Here is a 14,459-nt window from a genome sequence, read left to right on the forward strand (position 1 = left end):
TGATGGGATTTGGGGCTCATTTTTGTGGGATTTGGGGTTTATTTTTGTGGGATTTTGGGGTGGATTTGATGGGATTTGGGGTTTATTTTTGTGGGATTCGGGGTTTATTTTTGTGGGATTTTGGGGTGGATTTGATGGGATTTGGGGCATTTTTATGGGATTTTGGGGTTTATTTTTATGGGATTTTGGGGTTTATTTTTATGGGATTTGGGGTTTATTTTTGTGGGATTTTGGGGTGGATTTTATGGGATTTTGGGGTTTATTTTTATGGGATTTTAGGGTGGATTTGATGGGATTTGGGGGTTATTTTTGTGGGATTTTGGGGCATTTGGTTGGATTTGGGGTTTATTTTTATGGGATTTTGGGGTGGATTTTATGGGATTTGGGGCTCATTTTTAATGGGATTTGGGGTTTATTTTTGTGGGATTTAGGGTTTATTTTCGTGGGATTTTGGGGTGGATTTGATGGGATTTGGGGTGGATTTTATGGGATTTGGGGTGGATTTTATGGAATTTGGGGATTATTTTTGTGGGATTTGGGGTTTATTTTCGTGGGAATTTGGTGTGGATTTTATGGGATTTTGGGGTTTATTTTTATGGGATTTGGGCTTTATTTTTGTGGGATTTTGGGGTGGATTTGATGGGATTCGGGGTTTATTTTTGTGGGATTTTGGGGTGGATTTGATGGGATTTGGGGCTTATTTTTATGGGATTTTTGGGCTCATTGTGATGGGATTTGGGGTTTATTTTCGTTGGATTTTGGGGTGGATTTTTGTGGGATTTTGGGGTGGATTTTATGGGATTTTGGGGTTTATTTTTATGGGATTTTAGGGTGGATTTGATGGGATTTGGGGTTTATTTTTGTGGGATTTCGGGCTCATTTTGATGGGATTTGGGGTTTATTTTTATGGGATTTTGGGGTGGATTTGATGGGATTTTGGGGTTTATTTTTATGGGATTTGGGGTTTATTTTTGTGGGATTTTGGGGTGGATTTGATGGGATTTGGGGCATTTTTATGGGATTTTGGGGTTTATTTTTATGGGATTTGGGGTTTATTTTTGTGGGATTTTGGGGTGGATTTGATGGGATTTGGGGCTTATTTTTATGGGATTTTTGGGCTCATTGTGATGGGATTTGGGGTTTATTTTCGTGGGATTTTGGGGTGGATTTTATGGGATTTGGGGCTCATTTTCATGGGAATTTGGGGTGGATTTGATGGGATTTGGGGTTTATTTGCGGGGGATTTGGGGTTTATTTATTTTTGGGGGATTTGGGGTTTATTTTTATGGGATTTTGGGGTGGATTTGATGGGATTTTAGGGTTTATTTTTGTGGGATTTTTGGACTCATTGGTTTGGGTTTTGGGCTCATTGGTTTGGGATTTTTGGCTCCTTTCTTGGGATTTTTGGGCTCATTTTGATGGGATTTGGGGTTTATTTTCATGGGATTTTGGGTGGATTTCATGGGATTTTAGGCTCATTTTTATGGGATTTTGGGGTGGATTTTATGGGATTTTAGGCTCATTTTGATGGGATTTGGGGTTTATATTTGTGGGATTTTTGGGCCCATTTTCATGCGATTTGGGGTTTATTTTGGTGGGATTTTTGGCTCCTTTTTTTGGGGATTTTGGGCTCATTTTGATGGGATTCGGGGTTTATTTTTGTGGGATTTTGGGGTGGATTTGATGGGATTTGGGGTTTATTTTTATGGGATTTTTGGGCTCATTGTGATGGGATTTGGGGTTTATTTTTGTGGGATTTGGGGTGGATTTGGTGGAATTTGGGGTTTCTTTATTTTTGTGGGATTTGGGGTTTATTTTTGTGGGATTTTGGGGTGGATTTGATGGGATTTGGGGCTCATTTTCATGGGATTTGGGGTTTGTTTTCATGGGATTTTGGGGTGGATTTTCGTGGGATTTTGGGGTTTATTTTTATGGGATTTGGGCCTCATTTGGATGGGATTTTGGGGTTTATTTTTGTGGGATTTTGGGGTGGATTTTACAGCATTTGGGGCTCATTTTAAGTGCATTTTGTGCTCATTTTTTGGGATTTTTGGGCGGGTTTTTGTGACATATTTTGCTGCTCTTTCTGGGATTTTCATCTCATTTTTGGGGGGATTTTGGGCCGGATTTTGACGGGATTTTGGCCGTTTTTGGGGCAGACCGGGGCCGACATCTGCGGCTTTTTCGGGGAGCCGTCGTTCGAGCTCTGCGCCCGCTGGATGGAGCTCGGCGCCTTCTACCCCTACTCGCGCAACCACAACGGCAACCGCGACAAGGTGCCAAAACCACCCCAAAATTCAAATTATTCCCTGAAAATTCCCCCAAAATCCTGGTTTTTCCCCATTATTTCCCTTTTCATTCCCAATATTTTTTTTTATTTCCCATATTTTTCCCTTTATTTCCTCGTTATTTCCAATTTTTCCCAATGTTTCCCATATTCCTCCTTTATTTCCCTAATATTTTCATTTTATTCCCCATAATTTGTTTGCTATTAATTCCCTAATATTTTCCCTACTATTTCCCTAATATTCCCCCTGTATTTTTATTTTCTCTATTTATATTTATATATTTATATTATATTATATTACATTATATAATATATTATATTATATTATATTATATTATATTATATTATATTATATTATATTATATTATATTATATTATATTATATTATATTTATTATATATATTATTTTATATTTATATTTACATTTGTAATCTATATTATATTTCTATTTATATCTATACTTACATTTATATTTATATTTATACCTATATTTATATTTATAATATAATATTATTTAATATTATTTTATATTAAATCATATTTAACAATTTTAAAAATTATTTTTAATCTAAAAATTATATTCAATAATATATTTAAATAATATTTAATATCATTTTCTCTATCTTCCCATTATTTCCCTAATATTTCCCATTTATTTCCCAATTTTTCCTGAATTTCTCCTGTTTTCCCCCAAATGCTGCCAAAATATTTCCCAGCATTTTTTCCCCATCACCAATTTTCTCCCAAACCTGAAAATTCTGATTTTTTTTCCCCAAATGACCCAAAATCTCGTTTTTTCACCCCATTTCAGCGGCAGGACCCGCTGGCCTGGAACTCCACCTTCGCGTCGCTGTCCCGGCACCAACAGCTTCCCAATTATTAATTAATGACCCCGTTAATTACACAGTTAATGACCCCATTAACGACCCAAAATCCCCATTTTTCACCCCAAACCCAAAACCCTCCATTTTTCCCCCAATGACCCAAAATCCCCGTTTTTCAGATCCCCAATTATAAATTAATGACCCCGTTAATTACACAATTAATGACCCCATTAACGACCCAATGACCCAAAATCGCCGTTTTTCACCCCAAACCCCAAAATCGCCATTTTTCACCCCAAAACCAAACCCTCCATTTTTCCCCCAATGACCCAAAATCCCCGTTTTTCAGATTCCCCAATTAGAAATTAATGACCCAATTAGTGACCCAATTAATGACCCAATTAGTGACCCAATTAACCAAAACCCCAAATCTTCAATTACCCGAATAGCATTTTTTTACCTTTTTAACCAAAATCTCGTTTTTTGGCCCCATTTCAGCGTCAGGACCCGCTGGCCTGGAACTCCACCTTCGCGTCACTTTCCCACCTCCAACAGATTCCCAATTAGAAATTAATGACCCCGTTAATTACACAATTAATGACCCCGTTCATGACCCAATGACCCAAAATCGCCGTTTTTCACCCCAAACCCCAAAATCGCCATTTCTCACCCCAAACCCCAAACCCTCCATTTTTCCCCCAATGACCCAAAATCGTCAATTTTCAGATTCCCAATTAGAAATTAATGACCCAATTAGTGACCCAATTAATGACCCCATTCATGACCCAATGACCCAAAATCGCCATTTTTCACCCCAAACCCCAAAATCGCCATTTTTCACCCCAAACCCCAAACCCTCCATTTTTCCCCCAATGACCCAAAATCCCCATTTCTCAGATCCCCAATTATAAATTAATGACCCAATTAGTGACCCAATTAACCAAAACCCCAAATCTTCAATTACCCGAATAGCATTTTTTTACCTTTTTAACCAAAATCTCGTTTTTTGGCCCCATTTCAGCGTCAGGACCCGCTGGCCTGGAACTCCACCTTCGCGTCACTTTCCCACCTCCAACAGATTCCCAATTATAAATTAATGACCCCATTAATTACACAATTAATGACCCCATTCATGACTCAATGACCCAAAATCGCCATTTTTCACCCCAAACCCCAAAATCGCCATTTTTCACCCCAAACCCCAAACCCTCCATTTTTCACCCGATGACCCAAAATCCCCGTTTTTCAGATTCCCCAATTATTAATTAATGACCCAATTAGTGACCCAATTAATGACCCCATTCATGACCCAATGGCCCAAAATCGCCGTTTTTCACCCCAAACCCCAAACCCTCCATTTTTCCCCCAATGACCCAAAATCATCATTTTAACCCAATTACTCAAAATTCAATTTTTCTCCCCAAATGACCCAAAATCATCAATTTTTCCCCCATAACCCAAAATCGCCGTTTTAACCCAATTACTCAAAATTATGAATTTTCCCGAAATGACCCAAAATCTCGTTTTTTGGCCCCATTTCAGCGTCAGGACCCGCTGGCCTGGAACTCCACCTTCGCGTCGCTGTCCCGGTGCCAAATTACCCAAAGACCCAATTAATGACCCAATTAGTGACCCAATTAACCAAAACCCCAAATCTTCAATTACCCGAAATAGCATTTTTTTACCTTTTTAACCAAAATCTCGTTTTTTGGCCCCATTTCAGCGTCAGGACCCGCTGGCCTGGAACTCCACCTTCGCGTCGCTGTCGCGGCGGGTGCTGGGGCTGCGCTACCGCCTGCTGCCGCTGCTCTACGCGCTGCTCTTCCGCGCCCACGCCCACGGCGACACCGTCGTGCGGCCCCTGCTGCACCAGTGAGCCCCAAAATCCCCCCTTTTCACCCCAAAATTGACATTTTGGCGACGAAAAAAAAAAAATAATCGCGTTTTTTCCTGCAAAAATCGCCGTTTTCACCCCTAAAATTGCCTTTTTTGCGCCGTAAAAATCATCATTTTTCACCCCGGAATCGCCTCTTTTCACCCCAAAAATCCCCCTTCAGAAGCCCAAAAATGGAAAAAAAAAAAAAATCACATTTTTCACCCCAAAATCGCCACTTTTCTCCCAAAAATTGCCATTTTTTTGCCCCAAAAATCATCATTTTTGGACCCCAAAATTGCCCTTAGTCACCCCAAAGTTGCCTCTTTTTAGGCCCAAAAATCACCATTTTTTTACCCCAAAATTGCAGTTTTCCACCTCAAAATCGCCATTTGGTCACCCCAAAATTCCCTTTTTTTCATCCCAAAATCGCCTCTTTTCGGTCACCAAAATCGCCTCTTTTTGGGCCCAAAACTTGCCCTTTTTTCAGCCCAAAAATCGCCTTTTTCACCCCAAAATTACCTTTGCTACCCCAAAATCCCCATTTTTGGCGAAAAAATCGCATTTTTTGTGCAAAATTTGGCATTTTTTACCCTAAAATTGCCTCTTTTTCAGCCGAAAAATCATCATTTTTCACCCCAGAATCGCCTTTTATTCACCCAAAACTCACCTCAAAATTCCCCTTTTTTCACCCCAAAATTGAGGTTTTTCTACCCCAAAATCACCCATTTTTCACCCCATTTTCACGCCAGAATTGCCCCTTTTGTCACCCCAAAATCTCCTTTTTTCATTCTAAAATTGCCTCTTTTCGGGCACCAAAATCGCCTCTTTTTGGGCCCAAAAATTGCCCTTTTTTCAGCCCAAAAATCACCTTTTTCACCCCAAAATCGCCTCTTTTCATGCCCCAAAATTGCCTTTTTTGAGCCCAACATTGTCTCTTTTTCAGCTCCAAAATCCCTTTGATGGGGAAAAAGAAATCACTTTTTTTGCACCCCGATATCCCCAAAAATTATCAATTTTCACCCCAAAAATCCCCATTTTTTCAGCCGAATATCACCTCTTTTCGGGCCCCCAAAATCCCCTTTTTTGGCCCCCAAAATCGCCCTTTTTCAGCCCAAAAATTGAAATTTTTCCCCCCAAATCCCTCCCTGCTGCACCAGTGAGTCCCAAAATTGCCGTTTTTCACCCCAAAATTGCCTTTGCTACCCCAAAATATCCTCTGGCATCCCAAAATTGCCGTTTTTGGCAAAAAAACCCCACTTTTTTCATGCGAAAATCACCATTTTTCACCCCAAAATTGCCTTTTCTCATCCCGAAATCCCCTTTTTTCCTAGCCCAAAAATCACCATTTTTCATCCCAAAATTGCCTTTTCTCATCCCGAAATCCCCTTTTATTCTAGCCCAAAAATCACCATTTTTCACCCCAAAATTGCCTTTTTCCGGCCCACAAAAAGTCGCCTTTTGTTGCACCAAAATCATCTTTTCTGGGCCCAAAATTGCCTTTTTTTCATCCCATAAATCATCATTTTTCACCCCAGAATCGCCTCTTTTCACCCCAAAATCCCCGTTCAGAAGCCCAAAAATGGAAAAAAAAAAAATCACATTTTTAAACCCAAAATCGCCACTTTTCTCCCAAAAATTGCCATTTTTTTGCCCCAAAAATCATCATTTTTGGACCCCAAAATTGCCCTTAGTCACCCCAAAGTTGCCTCTTTTTAGGCCCAAAAATCACCATTTTTTTACCCCAAAATTGCAGTTTTCTACCTCAAAATCGCCATTTTGTCACCCCAAAAATTTCCTTTTTTCATCCCAAAATTGCCTCTTTTCAGGCACCAAAATCGCCTCTTTTTGGGCCCAAAACTTGCCCTTTTTTCGGCCCAAAAATCGCCGTTTTTCACCCCAAAATTACCTTTGCTACCCCAAAATCCCCATTTTTGGCAAAAAAATCGCATTTTTCCTGCAAAAATCGCCCTTTTTCAGCCCAAAAATTGAATTTTTTCCCCCCAAATCCCTTCCTGCCACCGTTGTGCGGCCCCTGCTGCACCAGTGAGCCCCAAAATCCCCCCTTTTCACCCCAAAATTGCCATTTTGGCGGAAAAACCAAAAAAAAAATCGCGTTTTTCCAGCAAAAATCACCAGTTTTCAGCCCTAAAATTGCCTTTTTTGCACCGTAAAAATCATCATTTTTCACACCGGAATCGCCTCTTTTCACCCCAAAATCTCCATTTTGTCAGCCGAAATTTGCCTTTTTTTCAAGCCCAAAAATCACCTTTTTTGAGCCCAAAATCTCCTTTTATGGGCCAAATAAAATCACATTTTTCACCCTAAAATCGCCGATTTTTTACCCAAAAAATCACCCTTTTTTCCCCCCAAAATCATCATTTTTCACCCCAAAAATCGCCTTTTTTTCAAGCTCCAAAATCAAATTTTTTGGAGCAAAACTTTGCCTTTTTAAAATCCTCGTTATTTTTCTGAATTCTTTTGAATGACTCTTTTATTTTTATGAATGACTCTTTTATTTTTATGAATGACCCTTTGATTTTTATGAATGACTCTTTGATTTTTATGAATGACTCTTTTATTTTTATGAATGACTCTTTTGTTTTTATGAATGACTCTTTCATTTTTTATGAATGGATGATTTTGGGTGGGATTTGCCCAAAATTGGGGGTTTTTTGCCCAGGTTTGTGGAGGACAGGACGACGTGGGACATCGACCGACAGTTCCTGTGGGGGGAGGGGCTGCTGGTCAGCCCCGTGCTGGAACCCGTGAGAAATGGGGGAAAACGGGGGGAAATTGGGAAAAATCCGACCAAAAATGGGAAAATCCTAAAAAAAATAGGAAATCCTAAAAATTTAATTGGGAAAAAAATCCCAAAAAATGGGGGGAAAAATGCAAAAAAATGGGGGAAAATCCCAAAAAAGTCAATGGAGAAATGGGGGGAAACGGGGGGAAATTGGGAAAAATCCGTCAAAAAATGGGAAAATCCTAAAAAAAAAGGGAAATCCCAAAAATGTAATGGGGGAATCCCAAAAAAGAATGGGGGAAGTTGGGAAAAAATCCAAAAAAAAGGGGGAAAAATCCCAAAAAAAGGAGGAAAATCCCGAAATCTCAATGGAGAAATGGGGGAAACTGGGGGGAATTGGGAAAAATCCTAAAAAAAATGGGAAAATCCTGAAAAAAATGGGAAATCCTAAAAATGTAATGGGGGAAATTGGGAAAAAGTCCCAAAAAATGGGGGGGAAAATCCCAAAAAACTCAGTGGAGAAATGGGGGAAAAATGGGGGGAAACTGGGAAAAATCCGACCAAAAATGGGAAAATCCTAAAAAAATTGGAAATTCCAAAAATTTAATTGGGAAAAAATCCCAAAAAATGGGGGGAAAAATGCCAAAAAAGGGGGGAAATCCCAAAAAACTCAATGGAGAAATGGGGGAAAATCCCAAAATTCCAGTGGGGGAAAATCCCAAAATTCCAATGGGGGAAAATTCCGAAAATGGGAAAATCCCAAAATTCCAGTGGGGGAAAATCCCAAAACTCCAATGGGGAAAATCCCAAAAATGGGAAAATCCCGAAACTCCAATGGGGGAAAATCCCAAAAATGGGAAAATCCCAAAACTCCAATGGGGGAAAATCCCGAAAATGGGAAAATCCCGAAATTCCAATGGAGGAAAATCTCAAAACTCCAATGGGGGAAAATCCCGAAAATGGGAAAATCCCAAAATTCCAATGGGGGAAAATCCCGAAAATGGGAAAATCCCAAAACTCCAATGGGGAAAATCCCGAAAATGGGAAAATCCCAAAACTCCAATGGGGGAAAATCCCAAAACTCCAATGGGGGAAAATCCCAAAAATGGGAAAATCCCAAAATTCCAATGGGGGAAAATCCCGAAAATGGGAAAATCCCGAAACTCCAATGGGGGAAAATCCCGAAAATGGGAAAATCCCAAAATTCCAATGGGGGAAAATCCCAAAAACGGGAAAATCGCAAAACTCCAATGGGGGAAAATCCCAAAACTCCAATGGGGGAAAATCCCAAAAATGGGAAAATCCCAAAACTCCAATGGGGGAAAATCCCGAAAATGGGAAAATCCCAAAACTCCAATGGGGGAAAATCCCGAAAATGGGAAAATCCCAAAACTCCAATGGGGGAAAATCCCGAAAATGGGAAAATCCCAAAACTCCAATGGGGGAAATCCCGAAAACGGGAAAATCCCAAAATTCCAATGGGGGAAAATCCCAAAACTCCAATGGGGGAAAATCCCAAAAAAAGGGAAAATCCCAAAATCCCAAAAATGGGAAAATCCCAAAAATGGGAAAATCCCGAAACTCCAATGGGGGAAAATCCCAAAACTCCAATGGGGGAAAATCCCGAAAATGGGAAAATCCCAAAACTCCAATGGGGGAAAATCCCAAAAATGGGAAAATCCCAAAACTCCAATGGGGGAAAATCCCGAAAATGGGAAAATCCCAAAATGCCAATGGGGGAAAATCCCAAAACTCCAATGGGGGAAAATCCCAAAAATGGGAAAATCCCGAAATTCCAATGGGGGAAAATCCCAAAAATGGGAAAATCCCGAAACTCCAATGGGGGAAAATCCCAAAACTCCAATGGGGGAAAATGGGAAAACTCCAATGGGGGAAAATCCCAAAAATGGGAAAATCCCAAAATTCCAATGGGGGAAAATCCCGAAAATGGGAAAATCCCAAAACTCCAATGGGGGAAAATCCCGAAAATGGGAAAATCCCGAAAATGGGAAAATCCCAAAATTCCAATGGGGGAAAATCCCGAAAATGGGAAAATCCCAAAACTCCAATGGGGGAAAATCCCGAAAATGGGAAAATCCCAAAACTCCAATGGGGAAAATCCCGAAAATGGGAAAATCCCGAAATTCCAATGGGGGAAAATCTCAAAACTCCAATGGGGGAAAATCCCGAAAATGGGAAAATCCCAAAATTCCAGTGGGGGAAAATCCCAATACTCCAATGGGGGAAAATCCCAAAAATGGGAAAATCCCAAAACTCCAATGGGGGAAAATCCCGAAAATGGGAAAATCCCGAAATTCCAATGGGGGAAAATCTCAAAACTCCAATGGGGGAAAATCCCGAAAATGGGAAAATCCCGAAATTCCAATGGGGGAAAATCCCAAAAATGGGAAAATCCCGAAACTCCAATGGGGGAAAATCCCAAAACACCAATGGGGGAAAATCCCAAAAAAGGGAAAATCCCAAAATTCCAAAAATGGGAAAATCCCAAAAATGGGAAAATCCCAAAACTCCAATGGGGGAAAATCCCAAAACTCCAATGGGGGAAAATCCCAAAAATGGGAAAATCCCGAAAATGGGAAAATCCCAAAACTCCAATGGGGGAAAATCCCAAAACTCCAATGGGGGAAAATCCCAAAAATGGGAAAATCCCGAAAATGGGAAAATCCCAAAACTCCAATGGGGGAAAATCTCAAAACTCCAATGGGGGAAAATCCCAAAAATGGGAAAATCCCAAAAATGGGAAAATCCCAAAATTCCAATGGGGGAAAATCCCAAAACTCCAATGGGGGGAAAATCCCAAAAAAGGGAAAATCCCAAAATCCCAAAAATGGGAAAATCCCAAAAATGGGAAAATCCCCAAAATCCCCAAACGGAGGAAACCCCCAAAATTTCCAACTTTGGGGATTTGTGGTGCCAAAGCCCGATGTTCCCGCAGGGCGTGAGCGAGGTGCGAGCGTACCTGCCCGACGCGCGCTGGTTCGACTTCCACACCGTCAGTGCCGCCATTAATCACTCATTAATCCGCTAATTGATACTTCATAGTTCGTTAGTCATTGTGATCTTTATAGCTCTCTATTAGCAATTCATTCATTCATTCATTAGTTAATTGATCCTTAATAGTTCGTTATTCATTGTGATCTTTACATCTCTCTATTAGCAATTCATTCATTCATTCATTAGTTAATTGATGCTTAATAGTTTGTTAGTCATTGTAATCTTTATATCTCTCTATTAGCAATTCATTCATTCATTCATTAGTTAATTGATACTTAATAGTTCGTTATTTATTTTAATATTTATATCTCTCTATTAGCAATTAATTCATTCACTAATTAGTTAATTGATACTTAATAGTTCGTTAGTCATTGTGATCTTTATATCTCTCTATTAGCAATTCATTCATTCATTCATTAGTTAATTGATACTTAATAGTTCGTTATTTATTTTAATATTTATATCTCTCTATTAGCAATTAATTCATTCACTAATTAGTTAATTGATACTTAATAGTTCGTTAGTCATTGTGATCTTTATATCTCTCTATTAGCAATTCATTCATTCACTAATTAGTTAATTGATACTTAATAGTTCGTTATTCATTGTGATCTTTACATCTCTCTATTAGCAATTCATTCATTCATTCATTAGTTAATTGATGCTTAATAGTTCGTTATTCATTGTGATCTTTACATCTCTCTATTAGCAATTAATTAATTCATTCATTCATTAGTTAATTGATGCTTAATAGTTCGTTATTCATTGTGATCTTTACATCTCTCTATTAGCAATTCATTCATTCATTCATTAGTTAATTGATACTTAATAGTTCGTTAGTCATTGTGATCTTTATATCTCTCTATTAGCAATTCATTCATTCACTAATTAGTTAATTGATACTTAATAGTTCGTTAGTCATTGTGATCTTTATAGCTCTCTATTAGCAATTCATTCATTCACTAATTAGTTAATTGATGCTTAATAGTTCGTTATTCATTGTGATCTTTATAGCTCTCTATTAGCAATTCATTCATTCATTAATTAGTTAATTGATACTTAATAGTTCGTTATTCATTGTGATCTTTACAGCTCTCTATTAGCAATTCATTCATTCATTAATTAGTTAATTGATACTTAATAGTTCGTTATTCATTGTAATCTTTACATCTCTCTATTAGCAATTCATTCATTCATTCATTAGTTAATTGATACTTAATAGTTCGTTATTTATTTTAATATTTATATCTCTCTATTAGCAATTAATTCATTCATTCATTAGTTAATTGATGCTTAATAGTTCGTTATTCATTGTGATCTTTATAGCTCTCTATTAGCAATTCATTCATTCATTAATTAGTTAATTGATGCTTAATAGTTCGTTAGTCATTGTGATCTTTATATCTCTCTATTAGCAATTCATTCATTCATTCATTAGTTAATTGATGCTTAATAGTTCGTTAGTCATTGTGATCTTTACATCTCTCTATTAGCAATTCATTCATTCACTAATTAGTTAATTGATACTTAATAGTTCGTTATTCATTGTGATCTTTACATCTCTCTATTAGCAATTCATTCATTCATTAATTAGTTAATTGATACTTAATAGTTCGTTAGTCATTGTGATCTTTACATCTCTCTATTAGCAATTCATTCATTCATTCATTAGTTAATTGATGCTTAATAGTTCGTTATTCATTGTGATCTTTACAGCTCTCTATTAGCAATTCATTCATTCATTCATTAGTTAATTGATACTTAATAGTTCGTTATTTATTTTAATATTTATATCTCTCTATTAGCAATTAATTCATTCATTAGTTAATTGATGCTTAATAGTTCGTTATTCTTTGTGATCTTTATAGCTCTCTATTAGCAATTCATTCATTCATTAATTAGTTAATTGATACTTAATAGTTCGTTATTCATTGTGATCTTTACATCTCTCTATTAGCAATTCATTCATTCATTAATTAGTTAATTGATACTTAATAGTTCGTTATTCATTGTGATCTTTACATCTCTCTATTAGCAATTCATTCATTCATTCATTAGTTAATTGATACTTAATAGTTCGTTAGTCATTGTGATCTTTACATCTCTCTATTAGCAATTCATTCATTCATTCATTAGTTAATTGATGCTTAATAGTTCGTTATTTATTTTAATATTTATATCTCTCTATTAGCAATTAATTCATTCATTGATTAGTTAATTGATGCTTAATAGTTTGTTATTCATTGTGATCTTTATAGCTCTCTATTAGCAATTCATTCAATCATTCATTAGTTAATTGATACTTAATAGTTCGTTATTTATTTTAATATTTATATCTCTCTATTAGCAATTCATTCATTCATTCATTAGTTAATTGATACTTAATAGTTCGTTATTTATTTTAATATTTATATCTCTCTATTAGCAATTCATTCATTCACTAATTAGTTAATTGATACTTAATAGTTCGTTATTCATTGTGATCTTTACATCTCTCTATTAGCAATTCATTCATTCATTCATTAGTTAATTGATACTTAATAGTTCGTTATTCATTGTGATCTTTACAGCTCTCTATTAGCAATTCATTCATTCACTAATTAGTTAATTGATACTTAATAGTTCGTTATTCATTGTGATCTTTACAGCTCTCTATTAGCAATTCATTCATTCATTCATTAGTTAATTGATACTTAATAGTTCGTTAGTCATTGTGATCTTTACAGCTCTCTATTAGCAATTCATTCATTCACTAATTAGTTAATTGATGCTTAATAGTTCGTTATTCATTGTGATCTTTATAGCTCTCTATTAGCAATTCATTCATTCACTAATTAGTTAATTGATACTTAATAGTTCGTTAGTCATTGTGATCTTTACAGCTCTCTATTAGCAATTCATTCATTCATTAATTAGTTAATTGATACTTAATAGTTCGTTATTCATTGTGATCTTTACATCTCTCTATTAGCAATTCATTCATTCATTCATTAGTTAATTGATGCTTAATAGTTCGTTAGTCATTGTGATCTTTACATCTCTCTATTAGCAATTCATTCATTCATTCATTAGTTAATTGATACTTAATAGTTCGTTATTCATTGTGATCTTTACAGCTCTCTATTAGCAATTCATTCATTCATTAATTAGTTAATTGATGTTTAATAGTTCGTTATTCATTGTGATCTTTACATCTCTCTATTAGCAATTCATTCATTCATTCATTAGTTAATTGATTCTTAATAGTTCGTTAGTCATTGTGATCTTTACATCTCTCTATTAGCAATTCATTCATTCATTCATTCATTAGTTAATTGATTCTTAATAGTTCGTTATTCATTGTAATCTTTACATCTCTCTATTAGCAATTCATTCATTCATTAATTAGTTAATTGATGCTTAATAGTTTGTTAGTCATTGTAATCTTTATATCTCTCTATTAGCAATTCATTCATTCATTAATTAGTTAATTGATACTTAATAGTTCGTTATTCATTGTGATCTTTATAGCTCTCTATTAGCAATTCATTCATTCATTCATTAGTTAATTGATACTTAATAGTTCGTTATTTATTTTAATATTTATATCTCTCTATTAGCAATTAATTCATTAATTAATTAGTTAATTGATACTTAATAGTTCATTATTTATTTTAACATTTATATCTCTCTATTAGCAATTAATTAATTCATGTTCTTCTTTTAATGTTTATT

General features: G+C 36.4%; 1 protein-coding gene across 1 annotated transcript in view; it reads left to right on the plus strand.

Moving 5' to 3' along the window:
* Positions 1-14,459, plus strand: part of LOC132085228 (maltase-glucoamylase-like) — a 156,398-nt gene that overhangs the window by 122,662 nt on the left and 19,277 nt on the right. The window contains 4 exon segments of the mRNA XM_059490594.1: positions 2,160-2,276; positions 4,835-4,983; positions 7,668-7,752; positions 10,687-10,743. Coding sequence (XP_059346577.1) covers positions 2,160-2,276; positions 4,835-4,983; positions 7,668-7,752; positions 10,687-10,743 — 408 coding nt within the window.

Source organism: Ammospiza nelsoni, chromosome 29, assembly GCF_027579445.1.
Source record: "Ammospiza nelsoni isolate bAmmNel1 chromosome 29, bAmmNel1.pri, whole genome shotgun sequence".
In the NCBI taxonomy this organism is placed as follows: Eukaryota; Metazoa; Chordata; class Aves; order Passeriformes; family Passerellidae; genus Ammospiza; species Ammospiza nelsoni.